The sequence below is a fragment of the Papaver somniferum genome, chromosome 7, assembly GCF_003573695.1.
Source record: "Papaver somniferum cultivar HN1 chromosome 7, ASM357369v1, whole genome shotgun sequence".
Classification (NCBI taxonomy): Eukaryota; Viridiplantae; Streptophyta; class Magnoliopsida; order Ranunculales; family Papaveraceae; genus Papaver; species Papaver somniferum.
The window spans coordinates 105,868,030-105,895,799 of record NC_039364.1 but is presented as its reverse complement, the minus strand read 5'-3'; the positions used below and the strand labels follow the sequence as shown (position 1 = coordinate 105,895,799).

General features: G+C 40.4%; 3 protein-coding genes across 4 annotated transcripts; all 3 read right to left on the bottom strand.

Annotated features, from left to right (window-relative positions):
- Positions 1-12,949: 12,949 nt before the first annotated feature.
- On the bottom strand, positions 12,950-14,468 carry LOC113292879. The gene is made up of 4 exons (XM_026541703.1): positions 14,002-14,468; positions 13,788-13,909; positions 13,552-13,692; positions 12,950-13,447 (listed from the first exon to the last, which is right to left on the bottom strand). The coding sequence occupies exons 1-4, from the start codon at positions 14,254-14,256 to the stop codon at positions 13,366-13,368; spliced, it is 600 nt and encodes a 199-aa protein (XP_026397488.1). The 5' UTR covers positions 14,257-14,468; the 3' UTR covers positions 12,950-13,365.
- A 1,001-nt stretch (positions 14,469-15,469) lies between these two features.
- LOC113298051 (protein decapping 5-like) lies at positions 15,470-21,203 on the bottom strand. 2 transcript variants are annotated; one of them, XM_026546703.1, is made up of 8 exons: positions 20,884-21,203; positions 20,075-20,175; positions 19,153-19,221; positions 18,121-19,065; positions 16,846-16,935; positions 16,353-16,547; positions 16,137-16,247; positions 15,470-16,058 (listed from the first exon to the last, which is right to left on the bottom strand). In XM_026546703.1, the coding sequence occupies exons 1-8, from the start codon at positions 21,035-21,037 to the stop codon at positions 15,903-15,905; spliced, it is 1,821 nt and encodes a 606-aa protein (XP_026402488.1). In that variant the 5' UTR covers positions 21,038-21,203; the 3' UTR covers positions 15,470-15,902. The 2 variants fall into 2 exon arrangements, with proteins under 2 accessions (XP_026402488.1, XP_026402489.1); XM_026546704.1 differs by having other exon boundaries at positions 16,155-16,247.
- A 342-nt stretch (positions 21,204-21,545) lies between these two features.
- LOC113298050 lies at positions 21,546-26,263 on the bottom strand. The gene is made up of 7 exons (XM_026546701.1): positions 25,953-26,263; positions 25,477-25,708; positions 24,570-24,693; positions 24,102-24,436; positions 22,940-23,924; positions 22,213-22,412; positions 21,546-22,120 (listed from the first exon to the last, which is right to left on the bottom strand). The coding sequence occupies exons 1-7, from the start codon at positions 26,036-26,038 to the stop codon at positions 22,046-22,048; spliced, it is 2,037 nt and encodes a 678-aa protein (XP_026402486.1). The 5' UTR covers positions 26,039-26,263; the 3' UTR covers positions 21,546-22,045.
- Positions 26,264-27,770: the final 1,507 nt, after the last annotated feature.

The window sequence follows — 27,770 nt, the reverse complement described above, 5'->3', positions numbered from 1 at the left end:
TTTCCGTCTGAGCATTTCGTGTAATGGCCTTAACTTTGGTACTTGGAGGTTCATGCTACTGCGCTGCGAGTGAACACAAATGCGTCATGCCATACCGATATTAAGGGTTCTGTCGGGGAACATAGCACAGGAAAGTACTCAGTGAGTCTTGTATTGGCGAGGTGCCGAAATTTACAGAGTGTTTGGGATGGTTGCTACATTCGCCAGTCTGGATAAATTTTATGTAAATATATTGAATGGCTCAATAAATATGTTGGTGGAGAGGTTAGCACTCACGGCACCGTTTTCTTGCAGAGTGACGTCATATGCAAGGTTTTACGATTTTGACCCTGAGCTAAAAACCACCATCAACATTAAGTCCCCTTCTTAGCACGTAACAGTGGCATTGTTGCGGGATAAGCATGAGATGGTGACAGACAAGAGAAAAATTGAAAGAGTAAAACGTGAAGAGATCGCAAGGAAAATTCAACTAACTTTTTGGTGGAAGGCATGAGGAATCCGTGACCCTTGTGTTGGAGGATTTTGTATAAATTCGTCTTGGCCATGGGATGTTGGCACCAGTGCGGCATCTTTGGCTATAGGTTAAGGAATGGTTCACGGCGCTGGTGGCTAGGCTTGGCCTTAGAGGTGATGCCGGCTAGCTGAAGTAGCGGATGGCGCGACTAGCTTGGCATAGCGGATGGCGCTTTTCAGGAGCAGAAAAGTTGGCACTGAGAAGGATGCAGGTGCATCGGCTACCGAGCAGAGAAGCTAGCGCTGGGAGGATGTAAGCTGTTGGTGCTGGCTAGAGACGCGGGATGTTGGCGCCGGCTTGGACATGGAATCAGTGGCGTTGCTCGGACGTGGACCCATTGGCGTTGCTGGCTTGGCTTGGGCGTGAATGTTGTTGGCGCTGGCTTGACATGGAGCCATTGGCTTGGCTCGAGACGCGCGCTTGGAGTGGAAGGATGGCGCGGGCTAAGTCACAGAATGGTAGGGACGACTGCTGACTTGGATGCCAAACCCTAATTATCCGTATAAGCAAATATCTAATCCAGCTGGTATCACGCGTTTGAACCTTAATTCACGGCTGGTAAAAGGATTTTCCTTCTCAAGCTTCATCAATTCACTGAATATAAGAGGTGATCTTGAATCCTTCGTTCATTCAGATCATCATAAAATCGCGTTCACCCTCTTTATAGGTATTGTCTTGTGTTTCTTCTCCTAGTTCTCATTTTGTCTTCTTCATCATGTAGATTGCTGGTGCGGATATGTAAAAAAAAATTGTAGCATATAATGGGATCTTCCAGTGACGATCGTACCTCTGACTCTTTGGCGAGGAATTTTGAAATCGACAAGACCCAGCTTTCTTCTCATGATGAGGTATTAGACAGAATTGATTCTCTGTTCCGTGAGGCTGACGAGATTATACAAGGCATGTCTCTCACCCATCTATGCAAATTTCGGATGTGTGTTCTGACTCTCATGGCTTCGATGGACATGGAGGAAAAGTGGAGACGTGATGAAGCATCTCGACGCGTCGGGAGATCTCAGAATAATGAAGCTTCTCCACAACCCAGTACTAGGGCTAAACGATTCGCCTTTCGGTTGAAACAGCGGAAGACCGGGTCCATGAAACTTTTAGGCGAGAGCCAGTTTAATTACCCTGTCCATGATGGTATCGTAATACTTGACCTTGATGCGGATGAACCGGGACATCCTCAAGAAACTGCTGGAAAAGCGCCTGAAGAAGATGTCAACACGGTTTACGAGACAGAAGTAGCTTCTGAAATGGACGCCGAAGCTGCTGTCGGGAACGTTGAAGCGACTGATGAGGATGTCGTCGAGGTGTACGAGGAGGCGGAGGCAACATATGTCGGAGCCATCGGAGAAGCCATGGAAACATACGCTGGGACTGCTATTGAAACAAATGCGGGACAGGATGTGGAAGCTGCTACTGCCGAAGCGGCTTCTGGATGGGATGTCGAAGTTGCTGCTGCTGAGGCGGCTTCTGGATGGGGTGCCGAAGTTGTTGCTGCTGAGGCGGTTTCTGGATGGAACGTTTGCTGCCAGAGAGGGTGCTGGGGAAAGTGCTTGAAAAAAGCTCTGATAGAGGCGTTATTGGCCCAGGCGTCCCCCATTTACGACCAATTTTTCCACCTTTGTTATTTCTTCTCGGCGTGTAGCCGCTTTTGATATTTCAAAGATTTACTTTCACTTCCTCGTTTTCATGGTGGAGTTAGGGTTTCGCCAAGTAATATTCCGTTATTCAGCTTTTGTGGTTTCACATCTTTGAATGAATTAATAAAACCTTCATACTGAAAAGATCCAGACCCTTTATGCGAAAATAAGTCGCTCGACCCTCCTGGCCATCCAGTAGACGGGTAGACGCCGTACACAAATAGTGTGGATGGAATTTGCCACAAGTACTAGCCGGCCTGCTGCTTTCGCAGCCAATGCCTCCGAACGACGACATCACCCATAGTAACTCAAAACAGGGGAAAATAACAATAATGGTTAAAGGTTCGACTGACCTGTTTCTTGGCCCTCTCTTGTAGTAGCATTGCTGTCACATATCCCGGAAACCAGAGGAGCGTTAGGTGAGATTTGGAGCCGGATATTTTTGAAGAAGATATCTGTTCTGCTGACTGATGATCATTTTCCTTGCATATTCCCTTCTTCAGTATTTTTTGAATAAATGTTTTTTTTTTGTGGTTTGGTTTCTCTGGTTTTCAATAGACGGGTAATGACTCTGTGAGAGTTTGGGTTTACTTGGTATTTTTCCTTTAGGATGGTTTGGGAATTTTTTTTTAAGGAAATATGTTCTTTAATTGAAATCGAAAACTCTACTCATGAATGCAAGCAGTGCAATCATTTTTATAGAAGTTACAAATATTGCATGAAAAGGGAAAATGCTGAAGGAAATGCTGAAAGGGGAACGCTGGAGGTGAAGGTAGCACCGCGTTTTAGGTATCGAATGGTTTTAGCCATCGCGAGTGAATCGTCACACCTTCCAATTTGTCGGTATTGATGAGCTTGCAGTAACCACCCAAGATAACATCTGCCACCAGATATGACTCATCTTTCTTTTCTTTAGGCGGATCGGGTCGAGTGGCTATCTTCACTATTATGTTTCCAACTTGAAACGAGGTCGTCTTGACTACTACATCTCCAATTTGAAACGAGTTTGAGCGTTGCGCAACCACTTGATTTCGAACTCGTCATCTTTGGTCGTGGCAGCTTCCAAATTTTTGACGAAGCATTTGAAAGACCCAACATCCCATTCACATCTCCTAATGACGCCTGGGTTGGTAATCGGACCGAGTCCCCATGCCTGGCCAAGAGGAGAGGTGACTGGGTGCAGAAAGGGTTGTTTAAACAAACTTACTTGTGTTCGGAATCTGCGGATGAACGTCGACGGTCTTTCTCCAGGCAATTGAGTTACATTGGTAAGTTGTTGATACGGAAACATGTAGTCTTAAAAGTTGGACGGCTTGTTGGAAATTCTTTCGGGTATCGACATCGGCAGAGGGGATACTCTTAACTTCGCTTTGTTGTCGTGTACCCATGCGCGTCCCAGAATCATGTCGTAATTTGAGAGTTCTTTGACAATGTGGAATTTTCCATGTGTTAGAGTGTCTCCCACCTTGATTTCAAGGTTGATGTATCCATATGCGTCCATCGCCTCTCCGTCCAATATTTTTACCACGGTTGGGGAGAGGGTAGCCTCCTGCTTCGAAATTCCCGCAGCTCTCAGAGTTTTGATGGTAACGATGTTGAAGTCAGAGGCTGCGTCGATCAATGTGTTGTCAAGTTATGCGTTCCTTAGATAAACCGTAGTTAGCAGTCCCCAGTTGTATTTTCCAGCACCGCTTCCCGAGGGAGTTTGGGGTTCTGACGTGATTTCTTCAGTAGGAATGAGTCGCTTGCCCGATACAACACGATTAAGGGCTGTGAAGATATCTTGACGATGTGTCTTGGAGACATAGAGAATTTCGCACATATGCCGCATCATGGATTGCACAGTCTCGTGTACAGAGTTCCCGGAGACCATGCAAATCCTGACTGGAAGCGGATCTCTGTGAACTCTTTCGTTGTCCAGTCGAAGCTCCCCTGCTTCTATCTTTTCTTTGAAGATATGCTTTAGCTTATTGCAGTCACTGGTCGGGTGGTGGACAAATCTGTGGTAGAGGCAATATTTGGGGTTTGCCATTTCCTCTTCGGTTGGTGGGCGCCTGGTGGGAGGTATCCTGATGGCATCGTCTTGGATCCATGCTTCCAAGAGTTCAAGCACTTCCTCGATTGGGAACGGGAATCCAAGACATTTTCTCCAGCTTCTTTATGTCGCATGGGAGCTTTAGAGGCGGTCTTCCGTGGCGGAGTTGTCTGTCGTGCTGGTGTTGCACGCTTGGATTGATGTTCTGCCGCTGAAGCCTTCCTCTTTCCTCCTTCGTCTACCACGCTCACAGAGGAGGGACCAGTGTTGTATTGCTTATTGATGAGGCGTCTATTTCCTCGAGTTCAGAGAATGTCTGGAATCGCAGATATTATAGTAAGGCGCGGTAGATGGGAATCATGCCGTTAATGCAAGAATCCACCAGTTGTTGTTCGGTCACGTTTGGTTCATGACAATCCATTGCTTGAATTCTGAACCTTTTGACAAAATCATTCGGATGCTCGTTGTTTCGTTGGAACATCCTTCCTAGATCTGAGAAGGTAATTTGCTCAGATACAAAGAAGTACTTCTTGTAGAAAGCCGCAACCATGTCAGACCAGTTGGAGATGTTGTCTGGCGTAATATTGTTGTACCATGTGTATTCTCTTCCAGTAAGTGATTTCGAAAATTCCCTCAAACGGAGAACGTGATTGTATTCGTGTTCCCCCAAGGACTCCAAGAATCGAGGGACACACGCATTACTGGTGCCGTCATATAGAGAGAATGGAGGGTAAGAGTACCCCCTCGGAAGAGGAACTCTTTGGACTTCCGGAGGATACTGGGGTTGATGCTGATGCATGTCCATGGAATCACTTTTGTCTCGGTTTCGGAGAAGTCGTTCCAAATCTTCCCGTGTGACAAAATTGGACGGTTGATTTCTCTCCGCTGGAGTTTCTGGGCGAGTCTCTTCGTCTACAAAGGTGCGCCTTGTTGAGGTGTTGGCGCCAGGGGTATTGGAGGTGTTCCTCGTTGGCTCTGGATGGCGTGATTCTTGTGGTAGCCGCTCCGTTAGTGTCTTGAGAAAAACAAGTACCTCCTTTTGAGTCGAGGCCATGTCCGTTTGGGCTCTAGCGAGAACCTCCTATCTTTCCATCAAATCATTTATGGCAATATAGGATCAGATTCCTCTGGCTCCTCCAGTTTCTCGTCCTGATGGCGGATTAGTTGCAGCTCTGGTGACGGTTGGAGGTGTCATACTTGATGAAACATTGGGAGCGGCGGCAGCGTCTCTGGCTCTGGTGATTGGGGTGTAACACCTGAAGGAGCATTTTCCGCGGCAGAGGATCTGGCTCTGGTAACCGAAGGTGTAAAGCCTGAAGGAACATTTTTCATGTTGCTGGTGTTGACAGTTGGCGTATTAGCACCACTGGAGGGGACGTTAACACCGAGAATAATTTCGGCACCAGTGTTCTCAGGGTTTGTTGCTGATTCGGACCTGGGTTCCATCATCTTGATATCGGAGTTGAAAGATAAAATTGGGAATTGAGAAATTGATATTGTAACCAAGAGATTAATCTCCCACTGTGGTCGCCAATTGTTTGTGGGTGAAAACAGTTTCTGCTGTTTTTGGTAATTTCGTGTGTGGATGAGAAACGAGTCTAAACCCCAAATAATGTACTGCACGGGAGTACTTTTGATTCGAGAGATCAATTTGTACAATCCTGGCCTAAACCAAAAAATGGCCGTTCCAGGCTTGCTTCGCTCACAAAGTGAAGGAGAAGGGCTGGTCTTAAGGAGGGAAACGAAGAAAGTGTTGAGACCAGAATAGTTGATTCTGGAAGTGTGGATGTTTTTGTGACTTGTATCAGAAAGTTGAACTGGCTAGCTAAAAGCTATCAGATGATTTCTGGATTTGGTATTGTTCTCCTGACCAAAACTTGTTGTTTGGTGGAAAAAAGGTGAGACCTATTTATACAAGTCACAACCAAAACGTACCCTGGTCTCGTGGGAAGTGGAAACGATTGAGTGGTGGAAGAAGGGAGTAACGGGTAACGCCTGTAATTTATGTTTCCATAATGAAGGATACGTTTACACCAAAGTAATTTGGTTAGAGAATCTTCTCTTTTTTCGTCCATTATGGTCTCTACTTTGATCATTTTCGGGTTTTCCTCCGTTCCTATGTTGATTTCTTTTACGGGCTCTACTGGCGTGAACACCGGCTTCGGGTCCCCGAGGACTGGGACGTTCTTTGATTGCTATTTGGTATGTTTCTGTCCTTCGTTGGCTGCTGAAGTACTTGTCTCTGTGCTTAGTACATTATCATCTTTTGTCAAGCCCTTTCCTGTAGTTTCGTTGAGGAACAGGTCTATGGCCTTCTCTTTCGCGGCTTCTTTATTTTTAATTCTTCGGGTTTTTCGCTGCTCTTATTGTTCGTTGTTGATACGATCCTGAGTGGCTTGGCACTCTCTTGCAGAGACCCGATCTCCCTTGATTTTCATTACTCCCTCAGGTGTTGGGAATCTGAGATATTAGTAGTACGTTGCCGCCACTCCTTTGAGTTTATGTAACCATTTTCATCCAATAATGGCGTTGTAGGGGGATGGGGTGTCCACCATGATGAATCGTGTTTCTAATTTCATGGTTCCAGCGTCAACTTGCAACACGATGTATCCCAATGGCTTTGTGGGTGCTCCATTGAATCCGTAGATGGTGTAATAAGAGGTCATTAGATGTTCTTCATGGAGCTTCATTCGTTTGAATGCGTCGTAGAATAGAACGTTCACTGAGCTTCCCCCGTCTATGAGGATTTTTTTAAGGTTACATCCAGCCACTGGTAGTGTGAGGACCAGGGGGTCGTTATGGTCTTCCATATCTTCTTCGATATCTTCAGCATCGAAGATAATAGGTGAGTCCATCCACTCTTTGTGCTCGTCCACCTCTATCCCATCGATCTTATACAATTTGCAGCGGTCTTCGAACTGCTTTCGTAACCTCTTTCCTATCTGTGCTGTAAGTGAGGGCCCTGCGGCTTCAGAACACGAGATGGTGTTGATTGTGCGGTTCCCTTCTGGAAGTTGGACTGGCTTGCTTCGTTTGGATCTATCCTCAGCGACATCCTTTCGTACGTAATGTTTGAGCTCGCCAGCATCAATTAATTTTTGGATCATTATTTTGAGGTTTTTACATTTTTCGGTCTGGTGTCCGTTGAAGCAGTGATATTCACAGTAATCTTTAGACTTCTCGGTTCTCGGGGGCTGTTTTCCCTTAGACCATGGCCACTCCAGGTTTTTCCTTCCTTTGATCTCTCGCAGGATCCGAGCATAGCTAGCGTTGAGCTTCGTGTAAACTTGATCTTCGAATTTTCAATCGCCTGTTCGTCGTTCATCCCTTCGTTCCTTCCTGTCTTCGTGAGGCCGCTCCACTGAGCAATTCCTTTTGGCCTCATTGGTTTGTTCTGCTGAATTGGTACGGTGAGACCTCTGCGTGTACGCCCTCGGGTTTTCATGCTGGATTTCTTCAAGACGAGCGTGCTTTTCAATAATTATTCGAAGATCTCCCTCTGTCTTAGGCACGCTTCCATGAATCTCAACAAATAGTGGACTCATTCGGTCTAATCCCCACTTATAGCAGTTGATACTTACCACTGGGTCCACACTTCCTATGGCTTGGCAGATCTTGTGCCATCTGTTAGTGTATTTCCTCGTGGTTTCCTTGTATCCAATTGCCAGTGAAAAGAGCTTATCCATTCCGGTGTTAACAGTCTTGTTGTACATGTAGGTTCTTAAGAACTTTTCTGCGAGTTGGTCGTAGGAGTGGATGGAGTCTGGCGGCAGATTATCAAACCAAGACAATGTCGATCCCTTCAGGCTTGACGGGAAGTATCTACAGAGTACGGCGTCGTTCTGACTCCATCTAGCTAAGACACGGTTATAATACCGAATATGTGCAGTGGGGTCACTGGATCCGTCATAGCATTCGAACGTCGGGACAGGGCATTTCAGCGGAATAGGGGTGTTGGCCAGGCAATGAGTTAGGGGTGTGGAGTTAGCCTCTCTCATGACCTCTTCTAACCTTCCCCCGCCTTGTCTACTTTTTAATTGCCTGATCTCGGCCATCATTTCATCACGTAGCTCTTCCATCGCGCGGTGATGCCCTACGCTCTTCTGCTCGTGATAGTCTGACTCTCCGTCATTGTAATCTGGGTCAGATGCGCTGCTTCCCCTAGCCGTGTCTCCATTGGCTGCTACGATGACTCTTCGGTCCCGATTTGGTTCTGGTGCCTTTGAATTTGCCTCATCAAGTTGTTGGCTGGTCTTCGTGCTTAGGGAAATCCGGTCTTTTAAATCTTGGTTTTCTCTGGCCAGCAGAACTACAGCATCTTCGTAAACCTGCTGGCTCTTCTTCAATTGTTCAAGCTCAGCCATCAGTCGATGTGATTGGTTTGACCCCTGATTGGGAGTCCCCGCTCGTGCTACTACGGCCATGGTGCCGCCTTCTTCTTTTGTTTGTACTAAATGTGGTGGAGGTTCAGCTTCGATTGTTGGCATTTCCAAATTGGGCGGAGTGCCCACCGGCACAGTTTGATTCTGTTCGTTTGTTGATGGCATTCCGAAGGTTGGCGGGTGCGCGGGTTGATGTGTTTTGTATTCATCCACCCTTTCTTTTGGTTGGTGAGATTGATTCGTAACAAGAGTTTAGCTGGCTTCCGCAGCCTTTGGGGCTTCCGCTGCCGTACTGTACTTCGTTGCCGTTGCTCTAAGGGCCGCGGCTGCAACGGAGTTAGCGTTCATAGGCGAAGTGATTTCCGCAGTGTCCTGTCTCTGACTAGTTATTTTGGCTTTGTCTCCTTTCTGCTTTCTCCGGGTGATGACCGGGGTTGTCCTTGGTGCTTCCTTTGACGAGGCTTTGGATTTTCCTGCTTCCTGCATCTTTTCAATCGTGCTGTCGTTTTCTTTCTGCATAAGAGAATTTCAAACAGCGAGAAACAGAAATTTCCGTGCGGATCGGGTTAGTTTACGAAATTCATTACTCCAAGACAGAAAAAAAACTGCCCGAGGGCCAAAGAGAACTTTTAAAAATACGGGTTCATTGAAGGTATGTGGATACGTGAAAGGATCCCTTTGAAAATGCACGTAGATCTTTTTGAAAATTTTCAAAAACCCACCGGAAAGACAAGTCCGTACGAGATCTAAAAAATGTAAATCCATGGATCTAAGCAATAAATCTTTTAACCAGTTTGAATTGCTTCGACAGATACTGCCAGAGCTAATGAAGTAGAGCAATTATATGCTAATTTAATATGAAATCACAGGATAAGATAAATCTTTTACCGGGACGAAGTCCCTGTTTCTAGCGCAAAATTGTGAACACGTAAATCACGAAGGCATCTATATGTTCACAAACAATGTTCGCACTCTAGGTACCGTCTCGCACTGATAATACGATTGCATTGATTCCTTGGCTCAAAACCCTCGGGTTTATCATAGCCTCATCTAATAACATCGCGAGGGGCGTTTACGTAGGGGAAGATAAAAAAAACGAAGTATAAAAGTAAAACTCAAGGAGCGTTAGGCGAATATAAAGTGCTGAAATGTAAATAAGACTGGGATTTACGTGGTTCAGCACTAAGGCCTACATCCACGGGGTTGTTGTTTCCCTAAATACTTGATGGTTACAGGGATAGTCGAGTGACTTTAGAGTTTACATAGGTCTGTATATTGTAAAGGACTAACTTACAATCTTTCTCTCTCCTTCTCTCCCTGATTTTTCCGATCCCCTCACTCTTGGTGGAGAGGGGGTATTTATAGGGTTAGAGTGTGGGGCCCATTTCTGAGGTCCGTTGGAACCTTATCTTCTTGTGTTTTGAGTCCATCACGCGGAGGTCTTCGTTCATTACTTGATCACGCAGAGCCATCCTCGTTCTTTCCACGGGTTGATCGACACGTATACTGCTCAGAGTGTTTAATGCGGGTAGTTGAGGCGCCTGCTCGTGTCAGACAAGTGTCTTCTGCCCCTGTCACGTCCGTGTCAGTTAACTTTCTCTTCACCGTTGATCTTAGCTTCTTTTGGGGATGAGATAAAGTAACTCTTCGGGAGTTATTTGGTGCTCCGCAGTACATCGTGTTTTCGGTGCATCTTCTAACTTATGCCCTTAGATTTGTTCGGGCAAAGATCCGACGTCGCCGGGATAGGCATCTTGGCTATGGGCGTGTGTCATCGTATTTAGATGAATTTGCCCGCATGCTCTCCACGTATCTTCCTATATACACGTGTTCGATGATGAAATATGTACACACAGTGTCATTCTCCATTAATAAAGCCTTAGGTTCAAAGTGGACGCAGGTAATGATACCGAACCAGTATACTTTTTGTGTTCATTTACTTTCTCAGTTTTTACCTTTGATATCTTTGTATGATTTTTACATCTCAGATTTCTTGATTTTGTCATATAGTTTTTGTTATTGTGTAGCTAGAAAAATGGCTCTCATAGGGAAGTTTGAAGCCACCGGACCAGGGATCTGCAAAGATTTATATGGATGCGTTTATTCCAACAGGAAAAACAAGTATATGGAAAATCATCCGTGATTGTGCATGTGGATGTCATAGGGAAAAAAGGAAACTTCACTTATGGATGTCTGAATCCGGAATATGTTGCAGAACAAGTGGAATACATGTCTTTAATGGAAGCAGTTAGGTGGGCAGCATATATGGGTTTCAATAATATCATTTTTGTTGTAATGAAGTGAGCTTTGTTGTTCATAAGACCACAAGTAAAACATCCTACATCCTGGTTGTGTAAGTCAGTTAAGAGGTTAGAGAATACTATTGCTCATCCTTTAACAAAAAAAAAAAAAAAGAGAAAGGAAGATAACAGTTTCTTTCTTTCTTTAGTATTATGACAATTTCCATTCGAAAATCCGCAAAATACTTGAATAGATAAAACAAGACTCTGGTGTTACAATTCATTAATTTTTGAATAAAGAAAAAAAGAATACAAAATTTCTAATATTTTTTTTTCTGATCAGCGAAGTTTTACGATTAGAGATTAGAAAGATATTTGACGAGATACAAAGGATATTTTAGTCGAAAATTAAATTAAATTTGGTCAGCTTAGAACGTCCACAGTGGACGACTAAACCCAAATATTTGATTCAGTGGACAGGCGTAGTGGGACGGCAAATCCAAATATAGTCGGGCGTTGATATAATCTCCGCCTACACAACGGGCGTTGATATAATCTTTGCCATTCATCGCGCGTTCGTATAGTTAACGCCTGACTTCCAGGCGGGGATAAAGTTAACGCCTGAATGGGGCGTTGATATAGTGTGCGCTCAAATTCCAGGCGTTGGTAAAGTTAACAACTTGCTAATGCTTTATCATTCAACCCAGCTAACTTACCCTTTTAACATCTGTTGTTATTAACCCACTAAAACATGACACCTCCCTAATTAACTATATAAACGGCCAACATTCGCGCGTAATCTTTATAAACGCCCCATTTCAGGCGTTATCTTTACCAACGCCTGATTCCAGGCGTAATCTTTATCAACGCTTGACGATCAAACGAACTTTATATCAACGGGCGACCAAATTTACTCTCCTCCCGTTACGCCACACGGCGGACTAAACCCAAATTTGATCTTTTTTTTTAATCTTTGGTTATACTCGCACCACTGCAGTTGCTCTAAGAATTATTTAGTCAGTTAATCTATGATTTTAGCTCCCCCTCGTACAGAAATCTTCACCAAGAAAAAAAAAGGAAGAAAAATAACTAGTACCACCGTTGCTACGGTGGGAGAGCCGACCGAAGAAGAATATGAAGATGGGATTTGTCTGCGACTACTTCGTACCGTTTCAGAAAAAGTGATACTTTCGTCCCGGTTCAGAAAAATGATAATTTCGTCCCGTTTCAGAAAAAGTGATACTTTCTCCCTGTTTCAGAAAAAGTGATACATTCACTCTGTTTCTGAAAAAGAAAAAGTGATATTTTCGCTCCGTTTCTGAAAAAGAAAAAGTGATATCACTTTTTCTGAAACGGAGCGAAAGTATCACTTTTCCGAAACGAGGGTGAAAGTATCACTTTTTCCGGAACGGGGCGAAAGTATCACTTTTCCCGAAATGGAATGAAAGTATCACTTTTCCTAAAACAGAATGTGAAAGTATCACTTTTTCTGAAACGAAAAATTATTCGATCCATAAACCAAAATATGGTTGCACGATGTGTTATGCATCCTTTGTGGTTGTTTGCATAATGGCTATGCATTCAATTTTCGAGAATTGTGCCTAAAGTGAAAATATCACTTTTCTTGAAACGGAGGGAGTACATGGTTTTATTAGTAGTTGATGCATAAACCAAAATATGGCTACATAAAGTAATATGTATGCTATGAGGTGGTTTGCATAATGGATGTACACTTAATTTTCTATAATTGTGCCTAAGATGATAAATACCTCCGAATTTTTCGTAAAAATTCTAAATGTGATGTTGTTATTTGTACTCGTTGCATAGATTTTTTTATAACCTTTCCAATGAGATAAAATTTGTATAATTCCAAGTCACGGAATTTTAGATATGTTATATTAAAGTTTGATTGCCAATTATACACCTAAAAAAATAGGATACATAAGAAATTATAATACAATTTGACAATTATATCTATTTACCCTTCTTCTTTGGTTTATTTACGAAAATGTCTAATACTTATTGCTTTTCTTTTTTGATTTATTTACGAAAATGTCTAATACATGTTACACTTCCTCTTAGGTTTATTTATGAAAATGTCTAAAGGAAAAAAAAAAATATGATTTAGAGGGACTCTTTTGACATTTCATTGTTGATTGAAAATGATTTGGGACACCAAATCCAATATTTTTGTGTCAATTGATGACTTACAATTTACAAAAAAAAAAAAAAATGGTCATATAAAGGTCCTTCCTTGCTCGGTCGTCCCAAAAATCACCCAAGGAAATTGCCTCTTTTCATATTTTTTTTCTTGTTAATTTATGCACCGTTTCACAAATTTACACAAATACATTAGTGAGCCTTCTCATCGAACATGACAAATTTACACAAATACCTTAGTGGACCTTGTCATCGAACATGGAACTTGTGTGCCTCGTCGTCTTTCCTTGCAGTGTGAATTGTGAAAGCTGACAGGTAGTACCATTATGAACAAATCCAATGGACAAAATTGTTTGACTTTTTCTTATACGGCATTTTGTCTCCCTCTTCATCTCTTTGATCTCCATATGATCCTAAAAGGGCTTGGTAAAATTTGATACGGAATTTTTGGCGGACGAATTGGAGAAACACTGCAAAACGAAATACATAAATCAACACACCGATAATTTAAATCAATCAACAATGTAATGTTTATGGTAAAGAACAAATTAAGATTCCAGAATCATATTCATACCTTAATCTAGTAATTTCGATTTGCGAAAAATCAAAATTTGTAGAATTATTCCGTAATATCGACGTAGTGTTTGTCTTTGTAACAGTTGGTTCTTTAATGGCGAGGATTCTGCAATTTATGATGGTGTTAGCCATGGCCATCCTGCATACACATAAAACTAAATAAATCATGTTACTTGAGCATAATTAATGAAGAAATGATTGATTAATCAAAAGAGTTATAGGGATTTGATCAACTTGTAAAGAAAGCTTTCATCATGGAGTCCTGCAACCAAAGCGGAAGCATCGATTTCACGCACCATCGCTGCGATTGTAATCCCATCTTGATCACCTTCTTTGACGATGATCTGAACTTTTGCCTGTAACAATTATATATTCACACAGTGATCAAATTTGATAACACATTTAAACTAAACTAAATAAGATCAGGAACAGAGTGAGCGTAGTTTACATTAAGGAAACTATCACAAAGGCCTTTGAAAGAAAGGGCTAATTCAAATCCTTTCAATCTCAAAGCCCGTTTTCTGTTATTGGTGATGCTGTTGTGATTATTCTGCTTCTTGTTTACTGATGATGATGGTTTTGTAACTGGGAAGACATGAAGTAGAATGATCAGATCACCATAGCTGAGCAAGTTATGAAGAGCCCACTGAAGAGCAGTTCTAGCTGCTTCCACTTCCTCAACTACTACCACTATTTTCTTCATCTCTCTTTCTCTCTCCTTAAAATTTCACTATTTCTTCTCATCCAATAGTCCCTTTTGTAGGGTTTGACAATAACCCATCTTAGCGCACAAATAATCCCATCTAGGCTTTGTTGTGTTGTGAATTAAAATTTCTAATTATTTTTGGATGATGACTTAATGAATGAAAGTAACAGCCGTGTCATTTTTATAGTTTTAATTCTATACAACAAGAAGTTTTGAGGTGTTGCGTATCTTCATCCATAGAAGTCACCCTTTAGAACTCGGCACCATTAAAAAGGTTGGAAATGCATGTACATGGCACGTGTCCGTAGCACTAATATTATATCAAGTTCCGGTATCTCTAGTGATTTGATATCCACTGCACGTCTTTGAAAATAAACCTACTCCAATAATGATCGGTCTTGACCGTCGGGTTCGTGATCAGAACATGCAAAAGAATGATGTCCATTTAATAATATGGCACGATCAACAACCATAGGCTAACCTGTGAGTATCATTGTTTTTAAGCCGATGAATGGCTAACCTTTTCTCAAATTTTTAGGTAAGCTGATTAGTTTATCAAAAACCTAAGTGCCTGTTTGGCAAGATTGCTATAGTAGTTACCGAAATTGCTTAGAGGTGTACCGAAGTTACAAGGCAAAACAACCCCAAGCAAATTGGTAACCCCATTGTAGCAATGATGCCTGTTTGGTGAGTTCGTAGAAGTTATTTTAGTGTTTTCGAAACAACCGTTCTTCTTTGTCTTCTTCTAGTTTTGATCATATTTAAACTAAAAAAATAATGTGGTTAAAGAGGGTAACAAAGAGTAAAGTCAGATTGAATGGTAAGTCCAGTCCAGGAACATCTATCCTCGCACCTCGCTACAAAATGGTGCCAAACAATTGTGTACAGACGCAAAATCATGCATTCCAAGTTCCAACCCACTGATTTGAATTCTGAATCTCCACGGTTCACCTTGTAATTTGATTTTTATTTTCTCTGTTCGCCCTAATTTATATCAACATAGCCGATTTAAAAATCCGAATCATTACAGAGTTTGATAAGATCATACAACAAACATCAAAATTAAAAAATTCCACCAATTCTGGAGCCATATTTTCCAGCAACAACAGAGGTCCAATGGATTTATACTTTACTTTCTTTGCCCATGTTCAAGAAAGAAGATGCATGAATCACAAATGAGGCTTTATTACAACTTACCACTACAGCAAAAAAAAAAAGGGGGGACTTCATAGAGTTGGATGAGGACCAGTACTACTGGATCCAGTATGAATAATATTTTTTGCCCGAACAGAAATGGTAGGTGCAGGTAGCCAGCGAACAACCAACCCATGTACAATTAGGGAATTGCGCTTGTTAAAAAAACATTGACTACCAAATATCGAGCAACATTTTCTTCAATACAGAGACAAGAAAGTTAAAGTGGTACCTGAAAACTAAAACCAGTGTTTCTACCTACCAAGAAAATAAACAGGCAACTAGAGCACTAACCAGCAAAAACTACACAGCAAGCTATCAAGAGTTTCAGGCAAAATCCTCCATTAATCTTCCGACTGTGCCTACTTCTGATACTAAAAATTACAAGGAATCACGGGCCACACAGACTAAAAACCCATATACGTGTTGCGGTTTTTTCTCCAACATAACTAGTAGTAGCCACGTCCAGACATTGCCTGACCTCGGCCCCTTCCTCCTACGTAGCCACCATTCCCTGTTCCATGATAGTAACCTCGTGAACGTCCACCTCGTGGTGGACCTCGACCACCCCAGCCACCACGATGCCTCGGAAAATTTCCAAAAGTCTGGATTGAGGAGAGGATTTCATGAACCAAACCATTCAGATAATAAAATAGTATTAGAAAGTAATATCACGAGTTTACCTCGGTGTCTATTTTCACCTGTTCAGAGAACTTGGTCCTTCCATTTCTCCGTTCTTGATCAAGTGCATTACTCGAAAGAGAGTCAAAGAAGTCATCCTTCACGTAAACAGGCTAGAAATAGAATACAGAGTACTTCAGTAAAAATCACATACTGTGTAGTAAAGGTAATTAATGAGGATTTGCTAACGACGCTCCACTTCAATGTGGAAAACTAACCTTTCCATCTGTTTTCGATGACTCGGTAACATCTTCATCTTGAGGATAATCCTCATCCTCCTCATTCTCATCCGCTTCTTTGTCCTTCGACTGAGCTATTTTACCAAGATGACCCCATACTTCATCTTTGTTGAATTTCTCATTCATAGCCGTGAAATCAAAGTCCTCTGTGAATTTAGTTGGAGCACCTAAAATCTGTAATGCCAAAGATTAAGGTCTTACTTTATCAGACTACCCGTGAATCGCACATACATTTTCACAGCGGCACCAGGTTAGATATGAGTGATTCCTATCCAGGTTAGAAATGGGAAACACCCATCTTCATCTTGTGAATTTTACATACATTTTTACAGCAACACCAGGTTAGAAATGGGTGTTTCCTATCCATCACAGGTTTTCGTTTGCTCAAGAGCATAACATTGTTGTGCTAGGAAGGAGCAAAAATATTGAACTGCTAAAATAATCTGACAGCAAAAGGAGAAGGAAAACTTACTCCATTTCTTCTTCCTCTTCCACGCCCCCTGTAATTGTAACTGTTATAGCTGTGATGGTTGTGATAATTGTGATATTGAGCTGCATTCCGCTAGAAAAGAACAAAAAGAGAAAGATCAGGCCCAACGGGATATACAGTGAACGTTACAACTGCGAGTGGTTGCAATAGATCAAATCCATATTGAGTTATACTTTAATTAGTATTTATATTATGCTTATTTATGTATTTTGAATGACAATTATCGCAGCAAAAATTTATTGCACAAAAGATGAGCCTTCAAATATTCCAAAATTGAAAATGGATATGAATACTCTATTCAAACTACTCCGAATCGCCATTTCACCACTCTAATAGTGTCCTGCTAATGGATCAGACATAAACTACCAATGCACGTATGAGAAAACAAAGGAGATGGATCAAAGAAACCACATATTACCAGCAAAGTATAGACATGAATATCTTCTCAAGGGGAAAGTACATAAACCAAGTGACCAAACCCAAGCAGTTGAATAGAGGCAATACAAATTAAGAAAAAAATCCTGTTCAAACGTGAAAAGCATAATAGAGGAACACCATGTGATATACTTGGTAGTTCTACCTTCAATAAAGGCATCATAACTTCTACTGAGACTGTGAAAATGATTCACTGCCAACTAATAGTATATTAACAGTCAGTTGTTGTAAAATAAATATCATCGGGGATATTACAATAGAAGAAGGCATCCCATAGCAAAGACAAACAATCCATGACCATATAGTTGAAACTTCCATAAGAGATAACTGTCAGTCTCTCATTTAGAAACTAGTTGGGAATGTATTAAAAAGAAAGTACGAAATTCAAAAAATATCTGAAATAGCTAATTAAATTTGAAATTGAAACTCCAAACTCGAATGGGGGTTATGGCTAAACACTATCAAATCATCACCAATGGAGAAGGAGAAAGTATATCCTTCTCAGTGGTGGGTGATGACTATCTCATGTTAACTAACACATTCAGAAACAGTAAAAAACTATCTTCCTTATAGAGACACTACAACTTTTCAAAACATCTGCATATATCAATTGTTAGAAAGATCATCAAGGTTCATCAAGTTACAAGGAAACAAACACATTTCCCCAAGTATGTTAAGTTACACCAATGCCTAATTATGCCATTGTCAAATAGTTAATCAACATGGAACTTCCCCTGTTACCTATAACGAAATTACCAAATATTTATCATATATAAAGCCATAAAAAATCATATTGATCCAAATTCAGGTTAGAAACAATACCCTTTGTTCAGGTGGAGAAGGTAGTGGCAATATTGGTGGCTGAGTTTCAGCTGGAGCTCGAGGTGGCTCTGGTGGTGATGTTTGCACCACTTCTACATCTTTATGAGCAAGTTCTGAAGACATCGATGAGGAAAATGCAGTGGGTCCAGATTTCAGTATCTGACTTGGTGTTACCAGGGAAGGAACTGGTGCTTCAACACGAGTTAAACTTGATGCCCCAGGATTGACCAATTGGGGCATTTTTTGATCTGCTGCAGCATACCCAGTCACACTCTTAGGTTTCTCAGAGGTCGGAGCTCCGTTTCCAATTGTATCAAAAATGTTATTTGGTGCAGGAGAGACAAATGAATTGCTGGCACTTATTGGTGCTGGTGGATAACCAGAAACAGGGGCCTTATTTGGTATAAGATTTGATGTGGTGTCAGGTCCTAATGCAGCAGAATGGACTGTAGAGAAAGTCAAAGGCAGAGTAGAGGATAGGGCAGTGGAGGTTAAAGGTTGTGAATGATTACTACTAGATTGTAGAAGGGGAGAACCTATATCTGGTAAACTTGAAACCGGCAAGTTTGTAGATCCCGATAGCAAAGATGAATTGATGTTAGGGTATTGCATAGGTTGCTGCATGGAGGGAGGCATTGACAAACCAGTTGGTGGTCGAAGCATAGGTTGCTGCATGGAGGGAGGCATTGACAAGCCAGTTGGCGGAGGATAGTAACCTTGCCAGTACATTGGCATAGCAAGTCCACTACCATTCACATTTGGAGGCAGAGGTGATGACCCCCAAGGACCTAAGCTTCCACCAGATTGATGTAAAGGCATACCGCCTTGGAATGATGAACCCGCAGGAGGTCCCATTTGAGAAGTCTGAGAACTATGATCTGTTACAGGGCCACTAACAGGAGGAGGAAAACTTGTAGGTACGGCTGGTGGGTGAGAGTAGTGAGACTGCATACAGAAATAAGATAAAATATTTAACAAGTTCCTGGAGGCCAAAATTCGAAGTTAACTAAAGATGTAATATGGATCCAATACCTGTATAATAGCCGGATCATGATCAATAGGTGGCGTCGTAGGAACAGGGGAAGACTTAACCTGTAAATCCTGTATCCACATGTAAAACAGTAACGATCAAGCTAAGAAATCCAAACCAAGGAATTTTATTAAAGACGAAAAGCGGTAAAGGGTTAACTCAAAAATTACTCAAAAGCTACCGTTGCTGCATGAATGTGTTGCCCAGATTTTATCAGCTTCTCGAGGATGCCCTAAGGTAACAACAGCTCGTCCTAAAATGGCGTTTAAGAAGTTGAAATGATGCAGATACCTTAGGTGGTGGTGTTAGGCATCTGAATCCAATTTATTAAAATTTTAATTGTGTGAATAGTCTTAGTCTTATGCTTCACCTCTTAATTTAGTCAGACCTTACAAGTCAGATTCAACAAACAAAAAATACACAGAAGTTATTATGCAAGGGAAGGTCTAACTTGGTGTAAAATATATAAAGATGCCTATTCCAGAACTCCGAAGCTTGAAATTCTGGTACAACAGAGGTTTATAATCACAAATATATTTAAGATGCTTAACACGAGCAAGCTCTTGCTAGGCACTGTTCCAGAGACATCATGCTTAAACTTGTCATGGTGTCCAGTAACATTACCAAGATTATTCATAATCTCAAGACATGAGATATTGAGGGTTTTTAACTTGCAAGTATTGCACGATTAGGGTATGGGTGTCCAGACTTCAATAGTCCAGCTGTTCAACAAGACCTCAACAGGGGAGGACAAAGGGTGTGTAGAATTCTAATGCATATTAACACGCACTATTTCTTGTTTGTAATTTTTGTTTTGGCTTTTCATATTTATTTCAATAATCAAAATTACGAATTTCGCACCTAAAACCCACACAAAAATGACAGCCTTGCTATACATGGCGTTAGTGTAATGTGTGTATTTACCTTGATGTCACTTCCACGGAAGAGAATATACTCATAAATCTTGTCATTAGGAGGAATTTGTGGTCCATCCTTCTTTCGTCCTTCTGTTCCAAATGATCTTACTGCCACAATGAAACGAAATATAGAGTTAAGTTGATCACAGGATATTTGTTGACATAGTGTTTTGAAACCCAAAAGTTCTATCTGCCTAACCATATCCATTATAACTGTTTTCCATTTCTTTCAAATAATAATAACAACTTTTTTTTACTCCCTCCGTCCTAGTTTCCTTGCCAAAATTGAGTTTTTTTTAACAAAAGTGTACCAACAAATTACTATATTTCTCACTAAAATTATCTAATAATCAAGAAAGAAATAAAAACTAGGATACAAAAACTAGTATATTAAACAAGTAATTTGAAAGATTGATGATGTATGTGGAAGTAATTTGAATTTGTTTCAAGTTTTTGCAAAATCCTATTTTGGCAAGTAACCTAGGACGGAGGGAGTACAAAACTATCTTACTTGACAAATTAGGGAATAAAAATCTATCCAAATTGTCATTCATTCATACTGTATATAGAAATTAATTTATTAGGTTTTATAATCCTCATGAAACCCTAATACACACCGTACCACACATAAACAAGAAGTCAAATTACAGAAAATACCCAATTCCCTATCTTTGACGGTAATCAAATCCCAATCTCTACTTCAGAAACCAAACTTAACGAACAAACTTAGATTCAAAAATAAATAAAATCGAAAACCTAAACAAGAAAACGAAGCAAAGAAAACTCAGTATGAAGGAAAGAAGAGTTAGATGGTACCATTTCTCAAACCAATACTAGACTCTTCAGTATTGATGTCGTAAAGAACTCCTTCGTAACGAATTTCATACTTAGATGTTAAACTAATTAAACTTCCGATGTAAGAATCGGCTGATCCACTACCAGTACCAGATCTATTAGCCTCTGCGGCCATTCTTTCTCTGTTAGATTCACAGTTTCTGCTTCAACTTTAGAGAGAGGAGAAGAAGAAGAAGAGAGATAAAAAGAAGAAGACCCTAATTTGGTGAGTGTTTTTTCTTTTCTTTCCACTGCGGTTTGAAAAACAAAAAGATAATTTGAGGGTGAGGGTTTCGGCTTCTTTTAAGACTAAAGAGGTGATTGTACCTCGCAGAGTTTTCCTCCATTTTATAGTTTATTACCATACCGGACCCACACAGAGTCACGCCTCGTATGGTTTACACTCTATTTTTGCTTCTTTTTTCCTCGTATGGTTTACACTCTATTTTTGGTTCTTTTTTCCCTCCGCTGTTTATATTTCTGGAAACATTCTTTTTTTTGCTCAAACTGCTGGTGTTTCTTACGCCATTTTTTGTATAAATAGGACGGATAATCATGGTTCAAGAATTAAGATACTTGACTGCACATTCTGTTCCCTGGCTGATGTCAATTTTATGTGACCCAAAAAATGAACAGTCGTGACATGAAAATTTTAAAATAAATCTCAAATTCATGTTGATTCATCAGGTTGCCATTTGAACTGGCGCATCATAAAACCATCTACAAATGATTTATAGGAGTGTACAAAATTTCTCAACGGGGCTAAGTAGGGAAGAATACAGAACACCTTCTATTGGTCTTCCAATTATAATAAACATAATAATACAGCGGGTTAGAGATAAATCGCAACCTCTAAACTGAATGCACGCTAGGTTTCTGGTACATGAGCTAAACTGTAAGACGATTAGCTCTTCAGATCTTCTTCAACCTTTAAAGCATGTACACCTTCGGAGATAACATATGAGCGTTGTCAGCAAATACCAAAAAGAAAACAAGAAACAGAAATAGATAGGAATGACTCTCCGATCATGATAATAGAGGCAGTTGGAGAAGTATTTCAAAATCCATTTAAGATACCCCCTCTCTCTCTCTCTCTCTTCCAAATGTCCATTGGAGGATGATAAACTATCCAGAATCTTGACAATTAGGTGACCTTCTTTCTCTTTGTTGATGATGGAGACGTGAAAAGTTTTCTGATTGAAGTAATGGGATCATCTAGCTGTACAAATTGATGCAATGCAATATTGTCAAATAACAATATCTAGCAAATATAGTGGATTCAATTAGCACGTTCATAGACGTTTATCATACCTCTAACATAGGCGTAGATGGAGGAGAGCTTGTGATTGTAAGATGGGAAGGGTCTTTCTCATGATCTAAAGCCTTGAGTGTTTGTTGCCACCCAGGCGCAACATTGCCAGTTGATATAATCCAGGGGCAAAAATGCCTATGCTGTTTGATTGGATCGAACTCCACGGCGTGGTCTAGTTGAGCTTCCTCTACTTCTTTCCCTGCAACAACAGAAGGACATGTAGGAAAATCCGTAAAGAAAGTTCAAACATAAGAGACCAAAACGAATGTAAACTTAAAGAGGCTTTCTTAGTCCAACGCAACATGCACATACAACAGAATAAAATTAATTTGATACTGCAACGGTGTTTGTCTCTTTCCTAAGGATCTATATCAAACAGTTTCTAAGTTTACTGGTTCTGATCTGCATGATATATATGAATTGCTTTTACTTCTTCGTTATGCCAATTTAAATTTTAAAAGAGATAAGTATTATGTTAAACAAGTTGAATGTGCAACTTTGGTATATAACTTAAAATGACTCCTAATCAAACCGTCACAGCTAATCTAGCTCTTAGATAGAATTAAACTAGGGTATGATGAAATTGCCAATGCACTAAAAGACAGAAAAATGTTGACAGAATCATGACGTCCAGATAAGGAGCTCAACCAAGACGATATATTCTTCACCTTTATATAAAATACAAGAGAAAGAAGCGAACATCATAAGATCCATCATATGACTTACCTGAGCAATGAGCTGAGGGTGTAGTGATTTGCATTTCCAGAGATTTCTGGACATTGGGTCCTTCATTAACTATTTTTGAATCCTTTTTTCCAGCACTATCTGCATTTGCATCCACAGAAGACGTAACATTATTTCCAGCTTCACAAACTAACAAACTACTATCAGAGCCAATACCAAGGCAGTCTCTTTCTTGAGTATCACTGTTAATTTCATTCCTGAGAGGATCGACTTCGTTAAATTCACTATTCAAACGTGATTGCACATTACTGCCAAACTCGGTTGTTTTGCGCTTATCTGACCTAACGTCAGTCTGAGCAATTTGCACACAAGGAGTATTGTATGTGTGATCTTTCTCCTGAATTGAGTTGGTGTTATCCAAAGCACATGATGTGCGGTCTCTAACATCAGACTTAGACGAGACGGATCTAAAATGGCGGCTCACGACAGGAAGAGAAACTGTTGCTCTGTAATTCTGTTTGGCTGGTGAAGGACCTCCAGCTATCGACAAATTCAAACTCAAAGGTTTTTCCTTCAGTGACGCAACAGCGCTCATGATTCCGTTAGAAGCAACATGGGCTTCTTCTCTTGGCCCACCAACCCCTGAAGTGTTCCCAATCAAAGAATAGTTTCCAGGGTCTTTCCGACCATTGACTTCAGAAGATCCAATTAACCTAAACATTTCCAAAGGCCGTCGAATTGTGGAAAAAGCCCAAAGCCCAACACTAGCCCCACAAAGCCTACAGTCCAAAACAGAAGATGCTGGATCAGATTGTAATTCACTAAGAGATTGTCGTTCCTCATCAATATCCGTCTCATCACCACCAGTTGTTGAGCTCATAATTACGCTGTTTCTTTTTTGATTTAGAACCTGTAATGAGGACTCCTCGGGACGGATATTTGCTGAAGATTGAGTGGGGACATCGCAGTCAACCGCATATGGTAGTGTACGAATTTCCCATCCACATAAAGCAATGAGTTTTAAAGCCTGCAATTCCAGCTTCCAGTTAGCAATTTCTGGAAAGTTTATAAATTCTTAGCTTAGCACAGCATAAACACCAAAGGCGAAGGGGAAAAAAAAACGAGGAACGGCCGTTTAGACATACTAATCGTAGTTGTATAAGAAGCTTAGAAGCATGGACACACAGTGCAAGGCGTAACAAACCTGGTAATACAAGTTTGAATCAAGTCTTCCATCTACACTACCAAAGTAGGTAACTGCAGAAGCTTCTCCAGGACCAATTTCTAGAGTTGATGTTTCTTCCAGAAAACCCTCCAGTTGAAGGCTCCTCATGTAATCGATTGCTGAAGAAGAAACCTTGGGTAGAGCTGATAGTTGCAATAGTGCAGAGGAGCGTTCTTTGTAGCTATCAGCTAAAGCTGGGGGGGTAGTTGGCGGGAACTGTGCTAATCTCTCTTCGCACGCATTATCAATCCAAGGGCACAGTAATTTGTGTCCACTATCGAGCTTTAAGCTGAACACAGCTGCTGCTTTCTCAACTGAGGCAAGGAAAATAATAATTTTATAATGTCAAAACATCCACACCATTTAAATCTAAAATATCTGCAAAATTTACTCCATAGCATTGTGTACTGAAGTAAAAATTCCAAATGGACTAGCACCAAGCCTTACTCTGTTGCCTTGACCAGGATGAAGGGGTGGAGAAAAGGAGACGTGATCCACAAGCCTCGCAAGCTATTATGTCCATCTCCACATTGATCCAGCCTCTCAGTGCACAATTTATGGCACTTACTGCCTGAGTACAGAAAAGGAAATATCATCAGTTTTTGCATAAAGAAGTTGAATCAGTTTACAAGTGAAAAGATTTGAAACAAAAAAATAATTTGGTGAGGGAAGGGTGGAGGGATGACTACAGAAGTCTTCTTAACGCAGATTTTTATGATCCTTTAGATGAAGGAAACTAGACCCACAAGAACTCGTGAGGTTACAAAAATGACCAGTTTAGTAAAAAATGCCAGGACAATAAAAATCAGAACAGGCAGCATATCAGAACTTCCATCATTTTCTGGTATCTTATCAACTGAAACTGGTCAGCTGAGAAGCATGGCATTAAGTTATTACAAACTTCTTTCTCGATTAAAAAAAAAAACTACAATAAAAACTTTCTGCTTGAGTTTCTACTATATATGTATTCTTCGATAATTATAAGAAAATGGACAGGATTCTCCTTTTTAATATCTACCTAGTCTCTTGAAATTTTGTAACTAAAATTATAGCTGACTATTACCCGTATATACCTACTAGGCTATTACACATGAGTTATTGCGTATGAAATGCCCATGAAAAAACTCAGATAACAGCAATAGACTAACATCCGCAAAAGCAAAAATGGATATAATGTATGCCTGGACATGAAATGAGGACTTTGAGGTACGGGCCAAGAAAGACAAGAACAAACCATGAAAACGCCAGTAAAAAAGACTAAACCTAACATGAGAAACTCAGGAAAGACACTCATAGAACAACTAGGCATAAGATAAATAGTTTGAATCTAGCGAAAGAAGAAGATTTTCCAAACCTTAGGTTTTCCAAACCAGGTCATTGACTTGAATGTCGCTAATCTTCTCAAAAGATCACTTCTATCCCATGGTCTACATAAGGGAGCTTCTGAAGACAATGACGACCCACACAGAATAGCAGGACGCTTAAATCTTCCCACTGAAAGAACACCCCCAGTTGAATTACTTGATTCGGATGATTCATTTGTAGAATCCCCTCTTTTTCTCTTGGAAGTTTCTTTCCCAGAAACACTATTAATAGAACAACTAAGGTTATGAATAACATTTTAAATCTTTTTCAAATATCACGTCAAATTCAAAATAAACTATAAAATTGTATTCGTTGAACAAAATTAGCGGCATATATAAAGTTCAGACCCAAGAATCTCTAATATGGTAATGAAAATCTAAAAGAACAAGAAGAACAAGAAACCCTAACAGAGATAAACTACATAACTTTGAAAGAAGCTAACGATTAAAAGGTAAATAAAAGAACCTTGTGATGGATTTTGGTTTAGGAGTACGAAAGATGTTGTCCATGATCGACTGAATCCTTTTCTCTGATTCTTCTTCTGTTACCATGATTTTGATAAATTGTAAAGAAAGATATTCAAATTTTGATCAATCGAACCCGTAGTAAACCTTCCAGCACAAGCACCGTCACCACTAAAATCAGCTCAGTAAAGCATTCATCAGCGGAGAATTTTAAACGAAGTAAAATTGCTGATGTTCTGAACATAGAGAGACTACTGGTAGCGGTAGGGGCATTTCTTTTTCGCACTCTTTTTAGGGCAAATCCTGCATTAGTATGATTTTCTTTTCCTGGCATTTTCAGGGGCCAACCAAAAGAATTAGGGACGACTTTTTATTCTCAACCTATACACTACGTTAAGGGATGTCCAAAAACGCAGAGAATACGTTAATGTGCCCTTACATAATCGGAAGCTATACTATATCCGAGTGGAAATACCTAATCGGAAGGTTATTAACTAGATTACACTACCGATTAAGTTCGTTTATGTGCCAAACTCGTATCTGGCTTCTATAACGATCGGGAGTAACAAGATCCTCAAGAGACTACTGATTGTTAAAATATAGAAATTAGAAATCTTTAGATTTTTGCAATGGTGAAATTTGGGGCTCCTATATAATCGGATGAATTAAAACCTGTCTAAGCTAACGATTTGGGGCTTCCCATAATCAGAAAGCTACGAGTAACAATACCTCCCGATTATGGTAGATTTCAAATTCATTAAATGAAGGATTTTAGAAGAAAACTTATTTTGGGGCAACCTATAATCGGAAGTTTATGTAATCCATATACCTTCCGATTATGACTACATCCAAAACACGAACCAAATGGTTATGGTCGGCTCTGTACCCTTGAAACCTATGGAATTTGGCAGTGGTTCGATTTGGGGCTTCCTATAATCGGTGGGTATATAAGTAACAAACCCTAACGATTTTGGGCTACTCAACAATCGGTAGCTTATGATGTGGTAATGTCTACCGATTATTAACCGTTTGACAGATAAAACCAAAGTCAACCTAAATTCATTTCATTTCATTTCTTTTCAACTTCAACTTCAATTTCAACTCCTCTTCTCCTCTTCTCCTATTTCCTTCTGATTGCAGAGAGGAAAACTCTCCCCCTCTCCTCGTTATACATAGTTAATCGTCGAATCGAATCATCGTCGATTATTCTCTATAAAGATGAAAGAAAAGGAACCCCAGAAAGCTAAAACCAAAAACGTTTGTCGCGGTAAGGATCCAAACATTGGATTGCATGCCCGTAATAAATTGGTTTTAACTCACGAACCTGAAGAACGCGAAGAAGATGCGGCCCCTGATGTAGGCGATACTCAAAGCCAAACTCTCCAGCAACTTGAAATGGCGCCTATTAGGTAAGATTCTACCATTAATTTGCTTTATATTGCTTCAATTCGTCGAATCCATGATTTTTTTTAGGGTTTTCGGTTATTACCCATATTCGGTAGGTTAGTAATTTTTCTAAACTCCCGATTGTTGTCGATTTCTTCATTTCACAAGAACATTCGTTATATTCGGGTGCTAATATTTAGGTTGCCTACCGATTATTGAACATTTTTCATTACTGAGGCCTAAATCGATCATAATCGGAATGTAATTGTGTTTTTGACTTCCGAATATACTAGGGAAGAACAAGTATTAGAGACGTATTAAGCGGTTGATATGTTGTGTAATTTGCTTCTGATTGTTTAGGCTGAACAATATTAGTAGTTTCTGGACACAAAGTTATGCATATTCGGTAGACATTAGTTTTGTGAGACTTTCG

Bases quoted from the DNA above. Each gene is read 5' to 3' on its own strand.
- LOC113298051 (XM_026546703.1), bottom strand. From the start codon at position 21,037: ATGGCCGCAGAGGCTAATAGATCTGGTACTGGTAGTGGATCAGCCGAT. The intron at 16,936-18,120 runs GTATTGTTTCTA...GTTCTTTTCTAG, and splicing joins CTTCTCCACCTGAACAAAGG to CGGAATGCAGCTCAATATCA. The intron at 16,059-16,136 runs GTAAACTCGTGA...TCCTCAATCCAG, and splicing joins AGGTGAAAATAGACACCGAG to ACTTTTGGAAATTTTCCGAG.
- LOC113292879 (XM_026541703.1), bottom strand. From the start codon at position 14,256: ATGAAGAAAATAGTGGTAGTAGTTGAGGAAGTGGAAGCAGCTAGAACT. The intron at 13,910-14,001 runs GTAAACTACGCT...TAATTGTTACAG, and splicing joins TTTGTGATAGTTTCCTTAAT to GCAAAAGTTCAGATCATCGT. The intron at 13,693-13,787 runs GTTGATCAAATC...ATGTGTATGCAG, and splicing joins GATGAAAGCTTTCTTTACAA to GATGGCCATGGCTAACACCA.
- LOC113298050 (XM_026546701.1), bottom strand. From the start codon at position 26,038: ATGGTAACAGAAGAAGAATCAGAGAAAAGGATTCAGTCGATCATGGAC. The intron at 23,925-24,101 runs GTTTGTTACGCC...CTGGAATTGCAG, and splicing joins ATTCAAACTTGTATTACCAG to GCTTTAAAACTCATTGCTTT. The intron at 22,121-22,212 runs GTATGATAAACG...CAATTTGTACAG, and splicing joins CATCTACGCCTATGTTAGAG to CTAGATGATCCCATTACTTC.